Raw genomic sequence first — 10,218 nt, 5'->3', positions numbered from 1 at the left:
GCCCGCCCCCCTGTGCTCGGTGTCCTCAGGCTGACGGGGCCGGAGCCCAGCGGTGTCCCGGGACCCCCTCCTGGGCTGCGGGATTTGTTTTCGTGGCTCAGGACCCCACGTTCCCCCCGGCAGGGGGGTTTTATCTCTTGGGGCTCAGGACCCTCACGCCCCCCGGCTTTAGGGATTTATTTTTTGCAGTTTGTCCCCCCTCCCTGCCTGTTTCTCGGCTCCCGGGTGGGGCTGATCAATCTCCTTTCTCAATTAAATCGTAGTTCCAGGCGAGCATGGGAACTCTCGTTTCCAAAGGGGCCGGATTTGGCTGGGTTTCATCCCTGTCTATTTTCGGGCTGTGCCCGCCGGTGTTGACCCGAGCAGGGCACCTGGGGCCAGGCTGCCCCGGGCAGGGTGTCCCGGCCCGGCCGGGAGTGCCCCCGCGCCCCTCGGCTGCGCCTCAGCCAAAGTTCTGCCCCGTTTGTGCTGACTCGGCCCCGGCGTGCGGAAACGGCCTCTCGCCCCACCTTCCCGTGCTGTCCCGGCTCATCCTGCCGCTCCCGGCTGTCCGGCGGGGCTGTGCCGAGCTCTGGCACCCCTGTGTCCCCCCTGTCCCGCTCCTGCAGCATGTGGCTGCCGCTCGTCCTGCTGCTGCCCGCGGTCCTGCCCGCCCAGTGCTGCGGTGAGTGCGGCCCCGGCCCCCCAAACCTGCCCGGGACCCCCCCGGGCCGGGAGCTCGCTCTGAGCTCGGGGGGGTCCCTGAGGAGCGGGGTTTGGGGTGATGAGCCCAATCTCCAGCCCCTGGCGAGGACGGCGACTCGTGACAGCCCTCGCTGATGAATTCTCCAGGGCTCAGCTGCCCCCAGCCCAAACCCTGCACCCCCTTCCCCTGCCCGGAGCCAGCCCGTGCCCACCCCCCACACGGGTCCCTGGGGAGAAGGGTGTCACCCAGAGCCCCCTGCCACCCCCTCGGGCTCTCTGTGCTCCTGCTCCATGTCATGTCTCTTTGTTTCTTCCTCTTTTTTTGGTGGGAAATCTGGAGGCTATGGGATTTGGGGGGGACGCGGAGGGTGTGGGGTGCACGGAGGGGTGGGTGCTGGGGGTCCATCCCCACTGCGGCCCCACACAGCTTTCGGGGGGCTGTGGATCCGCAGGGCCGTGCTTGGGGGGGGGGGTCTCGGCCCTCTCGTGCCCCCTCACCTGCACTGCCTCTCCCGGGCCGGGACAGAGCCCCCGGGGGGCTCGGTGGGCGCCGTGCGGGTGCTGAGTGCGCGGCTGCTGGGGCTGGCGGGGGACCCCGCGCGGGACCCCGACCCCGCCGTGTACCTGGCCCTGCGCCTGGCCCGTGACCACGACCCGCGGCTGGAGCAGCGCTACCTGGAGCGGCTGCAGGACGCCTTCCAGCAGCCCTACGGCAGGTGGGTCCTCGGGGGACCCCCGCGGGCCTTTGGGGACGCCCCTGTCCTCCATGCTGACGCCCTGTCCCCGCAGGAGCCTGCAGGCCCACGGCCACTCCCGGTGGGACGCTGAGCACAGCACGTACGTGTGGGTGTCCCGGGGTCCCCTCAGGGCAGGTGACACCTCAGGCGGTGTCCTGGGAGGTGACTGGTGCCTTGCAGGAGCGCGGCGGCGTGGCCGCGCACGGGGCGGCTGGCGCTGTACCTGCTGGGGCTGCGGGCCACCTGTCCCCCACTCAGTCCCCAGCGCTCGCTGGTGACGTGGCTCAAGTACTACCTGGAGGAGGACTGGACAGGTGAGAGTGTCCCTGCAGGGTGAGCGTCCACCTGGCACCCACATGTCCAGCCGTGGGACACGGGCTCACCCCAGTGACACCTCATGTGGTCCCCAGGCTCCCGGCGGCACGGCCACCCCCTCACCAGTTACTACCAGTACGGGCTGGGTGTGCTGGCACTGTGTGTGCACCACAAGCGGGTGCGGGAGGAGGTGATCCGGCGGCTCCTCACGGCCCAGCACCACGGAAGGCTTGGGCACAGTGGCAGTGCTGTGGGTAAGGGTCCAGGGGCACAGGCAGTGGCACCCTGGTGGAAGTGTGACCCTGTGGTGACACTGGGGTGTCCCTGCAGACACGGAGGCCGTGGTGGCACTGGCCTTCACCTGCCTGGAGCAGAGGAGGTTGGTGAGGACCGGGCTGGCGGCCGAGCTCCGGGCAGCCACGCACAGGGCCAGCAGGAGCATGGCCGAGGCCCAGGGCCCCGACGGCATCATCGGCAACATCTACAGCACCCCGTGGGCACTGCAGGTGGGTGTCACCCGAGGGAACATCCGGGCTGGCACTGGCAATGGGCATGGGGGGAAGTGGGGCTGCAGACGGGGGTGTGGGTGCAGGGGCAGACGTGGGTGCAGATGTGGGTGCCCAGGCAGAGGCAGCTGCCCTGGGGCAGGTGATGCTCAGCAGTGCAGTGCCCAGGTACCCAACCCTCCTCCCTCTTCCCACCATCCCCATCCCTCCCTGTCCCAGGTGTTCCTGGCCACGGGCGCGTGCCAGACGGAGCCGGCGTTCGACCGGGCCATGGCCGCACTGCTGGAGAACCTGGAAGCCTTCGGCACCGCCGCCACCATGGCCCAGGTGCTGCCGGTGCTGCACGGCCGCTCCTACCTGGACATCGCCTCCATGCATTGCCAGGAGGAGTCGGGTAGGAGCCGGGGCCAGCTGGGATTGGGGTCAGCGCTGGGGCCACCATGGTGGTGGCTGGGTGTCACCAGTGCTTTGGTGGCTCCTCAGACACGCTGACACCCATGGACATCGAGCCCCCGACTGAGGTGCCGGGGAGCAAAACGGTGCAGCTGGTGGTGGAGTGTCCCCTGCCCTGGTGTTACGAGCTCCGGCTCTACGACCGCCCGGTGCCCGTGCCTGCCGCCGCCTCCCTCCTGGACGTGCTCTGGGCGGCTGCTGCGCTGGAACCCCACGACTTCAAGTATGTGGGGGTCATGCTGTGGTGGCCACGTGTCCCGCACCTGCGCCACAGGCTCACCCCGGTTCCCACTGCCAGCAGTGCCGAGGCCAGACCCTCACCCTGTGACCCTGCTGTCCCATCCCCCAGGTTCCACACCCAGGACACCCCACAGGGCCCCTTCCTGACCCAGGTGCTGGGGCTGGAGGCCCGGCAGGAGAAGCGGAACTACTGGCAGCTCCTGGCCGCACCCAACACCTCCCTGCAGATGGGTGAGTGGTGGGTGGGGGTCCCTGGGGAGGTGGCAGGGGTCCCCTGCAGCCCCATGGCTGCTGTCCCACCCGAACCGCTGTCCCTTACTCCGCAGGTATCGCCGACTACAGACCCCAAGATCGGGAGACCCTGATCCTGCGCCTCAGCGAGTGGTAGAGGGTGGGGGGTGATGGCAATGAAACGCTCACTGAGGGCACAGAACCTGCCGGCTCCCTGCTTCTTGCTTTCCGTGGGCCAGCACCCCAAATCTGCCCGGGGCAGGAGGAGGGGACACACACGATGCCCCGTGTCCTACGGGTGCAGTGGGATGGGAGCACGCAGACCAGCAGCTCCTTCAGTCCTGGTCCCAGTCAGGAATGGGGCAGGCGGCCGCTGGGAGCAGCCGTTTTTGGGGTGTCCAAAGCATTTTTGGGGAGGCCAAAGATTTGGGGAGTCCGAGTCAGCGCTGTTCATCCTCAGTAAAGACCAGCTGAGATCCCCCTCCCCTGTAACCCCGTGGGGATACTGAGCTCCCACTGTCCCAGGGCTCGGGGATCGCGGTGCCCGAGGGGGACCCCCCAGGTGTGCCCAAATCTGCGTGATGCCCCCGCGAATTTAATCCAACCCCCAAAATCACCGGGGCAGCGGCGGTGTCGGGGCGTGGGTGTCCCGGCGGGTCGGGGGCGATGGCGCAGGGAGCCGGGCGGGGGCTGGGACGCGGCCCCGCTGTCACCAGGGAGCCACCGCACGGTGCTGAAGGCCGGGGGTGCCCAGCGGGCCCCGCCTCACGGGCGGCACGGCCGGGTGTGTCCCCGGTGCCCCCGGTGCCCGTGCCCGCCGTGCCCCGCCCGCCCGGCAGTGACGCGACGGCCTCGCAGGGAGGAGTCTCCGCCCTCCCCTCCCGCCATCACCAAACTTTCCGCTGGGCCCGGCCGCCGCCGCCGTCTTCTCCCGGCACATGGCACCGCCACCCCGGCGCTGAGCCCCGCCAGCACCCCCGGCCGGGAGCCGCCGCCGCAGGGAGCGGGGACAGCGCGGCCGCCGCCGCAGGGAGCGGGGACAGCGCGGCCGCCACCGGGCCAGCACCGCTGTCAGCGGCACCCATCGCGGGGCTCTCGGGAGGACGGGGCAGAGCGGCGAGCGGCGGCCGGAGGCAGCGGAGCCGGTGCCCATGTGCCCGCGGTCGCGGCGGGGCGATGAAGCCGCGATGAGCACGGCTGGCGAGGGTGCCCCGCGGCCCTGGAAGCCCGACCCGGGGCAGGCGGACGGGGGGCGGCCGCCGGGGCCGGCGCTGCCGCTGACCCTCAGCGTGCTGGCCTGGCTGGGCACGGGCACCACCATGGCCGGCCTCAACAAGTGGATCTTCGCGGCGCACGGGTTCCGCTACCCGCTGCTGCTCTCGGCGCTGCACATGCTGTCCGGCGTGGCCGTGGGCTACCCGCTGGGCTGGGCACGGGCACCGGGCCCCCGGCCCCGCGCCAGGATCTACCTGCTCAGCCTCACCTTCTGCACCAGCGTGGCCCTGGGCAACCTGGGCCTGAGCTACGTGCAGCTGGACGTGGCCCAGGCCGTGGCCACCACCACGCCGCTGGTGACGCTGGTGCTGGGGGTGCTGGGGGGCCGGCGGCCGCACCCGCTGCAGTTCTGGGCCATGGGGCCGGTGTGTGCCGGGGCCGCCTGCAGCATCGCCGGCGGGCTCTGCTTCTCCCAGCCCGGCTGCGGCTTCCTTCTGGCCGCCACCGTGCTCCGCGCCCTCAAGTCCATCCAGCAGAGTAAGTGCCACCTGTCCCTGTCCCTTTCCTGCATGTCCGCCCGCCCCTGGCACGGCCCCTGGGGCACAGGGGTGCTGGTGTCACCTCGGTGCCACCCCGGTGCTGGGGGTTGTCCGTGCTCACCCTGCCACCCGCTGCCCACCCTGATGTCACCCCAGCCCCAATGCTACCGCATCCTATCACTGGTGTCACCCCAGTGCCACCTTTGTTCTGCTGACACTCCCTGCCCACCCTGGCCTCAGCGTCACCCCGTGGTGACAACCGTGGTGGCACTCTGGCTCCCAGTTTCACCTGAGCCGCAGTGCCATCTGCTGTCCCCGTTGGTCCTGGTGCCACCCTTGTATCACCCCAGCCCCAGTGCCACCCCATGCCCACTCTGTCCCTGGTGCCACCTTAGAGCCACCCTTGCCCCCTCAGGGCTGTGTCGTACTTGTGGCCCTGAGGTGATGTGACCTTAATTTGTCAATGATGACACCATTAGTGTCCCTGTGGTGTCCTGGGGCCATGGGGGGGTGGAAATGCCCTAGTGTGGCACAGGGTCACCCGGCCTGTCCTGTCCCTGTGGGCTGCTGGACTCCCTGCGAGTCCTCCCTTCCCAGGGGCTCTGGTGGCCACGGTGCCACCCAGGCCGTGGTGTCCTTGGCAAATGGCAGTGAGGAGCCAGCTGGAATGTTTTTGGCTGGCAAGGGAGCACTTCCTCCAGAGCCTGTGACTCAGGGCACCGTGGGGATGGGCTTTGGCATGGGGCCATGGGCTCACCCCAAGGTCCCCATGGCTGTACTGGGGTGCTGTAGCCCCCCAAGGGACACCACTGGTCATCATGTCAATGCCCTGCCACCTTTTCACCCTCAGTGCAACATGGACAGTGGCTCCGGGGAGGGTAGGGGCATGTCTGTGTGTGGCAGCCAGCCCTGCCGTGCCTGCTGTCCCCACTGTCCTCAGATGACCCGGAGGGGGGGACATGGGGACAAATGCTCCAAAACGGGCTGGGAAAGCTGCCCTGTCCAACCCTCACTGTGGCACCCTGACCCCCAAACCCAGGCACTCTTGAAACTGGACACCCTCTGAACCAGGGCACCTCTAGACCAAGGAGTCCCAGAAATGAAGGACTCCCAAACTACTAAACAGAGACACATCCAAACCTGGGAACCTCCAAATGGGACCCCCCAAACCAGGGCACCCCCAGACCATGGAAGGAACTGCCCCCCCTCATTTTCTGCTTCCTAGTGACATTTGGGATTTCTTTGCTGCTTGGACCCGTGTTGTTTGGTGTCCCCTATGGGTGCTGGGTGTCCCTGTGGTGGGTGGGTGGGATGTCCCACTGACTGTCCCCTGTCCCCCCAGGTGTGCTGCTGCAGGAGGACCGTCTGGATGCATTGTCCCTGCTCGGCCTGACATCCCTGCCCAGTTTTGTGCTGCTGTTTGGGGCGGCCGTGGCGCTGGAGCTGGGCCCCTCGTGGCAGGGCGTCCTTCGCCCCGACGCCGCGCTCTGGGGCTGCGTCCTGCTCAGCTGCCTCGGCTCCGTCCTCTACAACCTGGCCACCTCCTGCCTCCTGTCCCTCACCTCAGCCCTCACGCTGCACCTCCTGGGCAGCCTCACCGTGGTGGGCAACCTGCTGCTGTCGCGGCTGCTGTTCGGCACGCGGCTGGGCGCGCTGGGCTACGCCGGCGTGGCGCTGACGCTGGCCGGGATGGTGCTGTACCACCAGCCCCGGCTCCTGGCTGCCTGCTGGGGCCTGCGTGGGCTGCGGCGGCACCCGCGCCACGAGTAGGGACCCGTGGGGGGGTTGGTGCCAGGAGGGCTCTGGGGGAGTGCTGTGCACGTGTGCCAGTGTGTGTGACTCTGTGCATGTGTGTGCCAGTGTGCACGGCTCTGTGTGCACACACCGGTGCTGAGGTGCGCAGTGCTGTGCACACGTGTGTGTCTGTGCAAGGCTGGGTGTTTTCTGGTGAGCCCAGAGGTGAGTGTACACGTCCTGCTTCGCACAGCGTACGTGTGTGCTGGTGTGCCCAGCGCTGTGCACGTGGATGTGCTGATGTGCACGTGTGTTGTGTGCACAGCTGTGCACACGTGTGTTGAATTGCACACTCTCCGGTGTGAGTGGGTCTGCGCACAGCTCTGTGCGTGTGGGTGTGCGCAGGCCCTGCAGGTGTGAGCGTGGCTCTGTGTGGGCCACGTGCGTGTTGATGTGTGTGACACTGCACATGTTGGTGTGCACAGCTCTGCATGCACGCGTGTTGGTGTGCATGTGTGTGTTAATGTGCACACATTGGTGTGCACAGGCTCTGCGTGTGAGCAGGTCTCGTGCTTGTGGGCACGTGTGCATCGGTACAGACTGTACGTGTGCGAGTGTCTGTGTGGCACACGTGTGCTGGTGTGCACAGCTCTGCGTGTGCATTGCTGGCAGGTGCTGCTGTGCACAGGGGCCCTGTGCAGCTGAGCAGGTACCTGTGTGTGTGCACCGGCTCTGCACGTGTGTTCCCGTGTGCACACACAGGCTGGGCACACCCAGGGACGTGGCTCTGGATACACAGCTCCATGCATCGGGCTGCAGTCCCACCTGGGAAAACTGACGTGTGTCTCTGTGTGTGTCTGTGTGTGTGTCTGTGTGTGTGTCACTACTGAGCTCTGCTGGCTGGAGTGGCCCTGGCTCTCTGTACACTCAGTTCTCGTGGCTGAATGAGACACCCAGGACAGGGTGGGTGCGTGTCCTCTCTCCTGTCCCCATCCCCACCGTGTCGTGACAATCCCACAGGGCTGACAGTGGTGCTGCCAGCGTCGTCTTTGTCCCCACCGTGCCCTTCAGCCCCCACAGCTGTCCCCACCCCTCCCAGCTCGCTGCAGACTGGCATCCGTGGCAGAGATGGTGAGAGCCCAGCCAAGGGGATGGGAACAGCCTGGACTAGTTGCCATCGCTCCAGGACAGTGCTGGGCTGTGACACGGGACAGTGCTGGGCTGTGACACAGCACCTGCTCACCATGGCAAAGGGACAACCCTGTGTGTGTGCCCTGGCACCGCTGCTGGGGTCCGTGGTGGCCATTGCCACGCTCGTATCTGCACTCTGGGGCCGAAGGACCCAGCTCCGATTGCACTTGTCCCAAAATAAAGCTCTATTTTTGTTGTACTCCACCCTTGGCTCCCAGAGATCTCCTGGCCAAGAAGGAAGGAAGGGAGGAACACCCAGTGCAAGGATAGGAAACTGAGGCACGGAAATGTCTCAGGATGTTCCAGCTCCTGGGAAAGCCGTGTCCAGCATCTCCAACTCCAGCAGGGACAGCTGCGGTTTGGCAGCCCCAGGGCTGGCACTGGGACACCCCACAGGACACAGGAGGGATGTGGTGACATGGAGAGCAGTCACTGACCACAAGTGTCTGGAAAAGGGCTGGGAGCTTTGCCCTGCCCTGGGGTGGCATGACGCTGGAGCATCCTGTCCCCTGAGTCATGGAATCATGGAATATCCTGAGTTGGAAGGGACCCATAAGGATCATCGAGTCCAGCTCCTGGCCCTGGACAGACAGCCCCAAAAATCACACCATGTGTTGCTTGTCCTGCCCCTCTCCAGTCTGGTGACTCACTTGAACACACATGCACAACCCCACTTCCCTGGAAAATCCTCACTGGTTCCCTCCCCCTTTCCCAAACAGCGATTTTTTCCCCATTATTAGGGCAGTGATTGGAGGCTGCTTCCAGCAGCACCTGAGGAACAGCTCCTTGCAGCACGCAGTGAGGGGCGGGCAGCTCTCCGGGGTGTGCCAGAGTGCCACCGCTGCTGCCACCTTTGCCACGGTGCCCCAGGTGTGGCTGGAGTGGTGCCCATCCCAGAAAGGACACAAAGGGCCCGCAGTTATCAGCCAACGGCCCCTGCTCTGGCCAGGAGCCTGCTTGCTTTCTGGGCTCACGTTCCAGAGGCTTTTTGATAATGGGGAATGTTGGAAGGGAGGAGTGAGACCTGCAAACCTGCTACCCACGGCAGGCCTGGCTCAGGAGTCCTTCCCCAGGGACTCCCTGCCTATCCGCCCAGCCCCCTGACTCATTGGCTGGCACTGGGGTCTGCCCGGATCCTGGCTCCATCCATGGCTTTGCTTTTTCCACTTTGGATTCAGTGCCTTATGGTGCTCCCAGTGCCCTGCAGCTCCAGGGAGCGTGGCTGGGTGTCCCCATGCAGAGGTGACAGGAGCCAGGCTGGTCGTAGGGGTCCCATTCCTGCTGGGATTGGGGGTTGTGTTGCCCATGGAAAGCCCAGCAGTGGTGGGAGGGGTGGCTGGGTGTGGTGACCCTCTCTGGGTATTCCAGGCCGTGATCTCAGCCTGGTGTTATCCCTCTGCTCCGGCCCCAGGAAGGATTGAGTTACCCACCACACAGGGACAGCTGCCCATGTGCTGAGTCTGGTGCTGCTCTGGCCAAGCTGGATGAGGAAAAGGCATCCCAGCCCCGGGGTTTTGTGGGAGAGGAGCAGATGGGACCTTCCTGGAGAGCAGCCCCTGGCACGGGGCAGGACCAGCCCAGCTGGAGCAGGGAACAATGGGCACAGCCCTCACATGGGCATGGAGAGGGATGGCCCCTTGTGAGGAAGGGTCACAGCTCTGAGCAGCAGCAGGGATGGGTGGCACCTCCATGTGCTTGGATGTGCTGGCTGACAAAGTATCATGGAATCACAAGATGGTTTGGGTGGGAAGGGAACTTAAAGGTCATCCCATCCCACCCCCTGCCATGGCAGGGACACCTTCCACTATCCCAGGCTGCTCCAAGCCCCAATGTCCAACCTGGCCTTGGACACTGCCAGGGATCCAGGGGCAGCCACAGCTGCTCTGGGCACCCTGTGCCAGGGCCTCCCCACCCTCCCAGGGGTGAATTCCTTCCCAATATCCCATCCAGTCCTGCCCTCTGGCAGTGGGAAGCCATTTCGTGTGTCCTGTCCCTCCAGGTCCTTGCTCAAAGTCTCTCTCCCTCAAGGAGCTCCAGGTGAAGAGCGTGAAAGTCCAAGGTGGGAAAAATAAACCCGTGTCCAATGGGACAGTGTGGTTATGACATCCAGCCAGCCGGTTTCTCCTGGATCTGCTGCTGAACCACTGCTGAACCCTTCCTTGAAAGTGGCGATGGAATGTGCTGGGATGGTGCTGCAGCAGGAGCAGCGTGTGCCCACACAGGGGAGAGGAAATCCAGGCTGGATTTACAGTGTGCCTGGGAGCACAGGGTGGAAATTATCTCTGTTTCAGGACAGGGATTAACTGTTGCCCTGGGGCCCGTGGGGAGCTCACTGCACTGGCACAGCGGGATTTGGGATCTGCAGCGGGAGGC

The 10,218-nt window shown here is 65.8% G+C and overlaps 2 protein-coding genes across 3 annotated transcripts; both read left to right on the top strand.

Annotated features, from left to right (window-relative positions):
* The first annotated feature begins 472 nt into the window (after window positions 1-472).
* On the top strand, window positions 473-3,362 carry TCN2 (transcobalamin 2). 2 transcript variants are annotated; one of them, XM_082293454.1, is made up of 10 exons: window positions 473-664; window positions 1,211-1,400; window positions 1,474-1,521; window positions 1,602-1,735; window positions 1,832-1,990; window positions 2,067-2,242; window positions 2,462-2,636; window positions 2,726-2,918; window positions 3,045-3,166; window positions 3,262-3,362. In XM_082293454.1, the coding sequence occupies exons 1-10, from the start codon at window positions 610-612 to the stop codon at window positions 3,321-3,323; spliced, it is 1,314 nt and encodes a 437-aa protein (XP_082149580.1). In that variant the 5' UTR covers window positions 473-609; the 3' UTR covers window positions 3,324-3,362. The 2 variants fall into 2 exon arrangements, with proteins under 2 accessions (XP_082149580.1, XP_082149579.1); XM_082293453.1 differs by having other exon boundaries at window positions 1,474-1,527.
* A 687-nt stretch (window positions 3,363-4,049) lies between these two features.
* SLC35E4 (solute carrier family 35 member E4) lies at window positions 4,050-8,049 on the top strand. The gene is made up of 2 exons (XM_082293446.1): window positions 4,050-4,918; window positions 6,263-8,049. The coding sequence occupies exons 1-2, from the start codon at window positions 4,318-4,320 to the stop codon at window positions 6,688-6,690; spliced, it is 1,029 nt and encodes a 342-aa protein (XP_082149572.1). The 5' UTR covers window positions 4,050-4,317; the 3' UTR covers window positions 6,691-8,049.
* Window positions 8,050-10,218: the final 2,169 nt, after the last annotated feature.

The sequence above is a fragment of the Coloeus monedula genome (assembly GCF_965178545.1).
Source record: "Coloeus monedula genome assembly, chromosome: 18".
NCBI classification, from domain to species: domain Eukaryota; kingdom Metazoa; phylum Chordata; class Aves; order Passeriformes; family Corvidae; genus Coloeus; species Coloeus monedula.
Note: the sequence above shows the minus strand (reverse complement) of the source record. Positions and strands in the feature narration are given on the sequence as shown.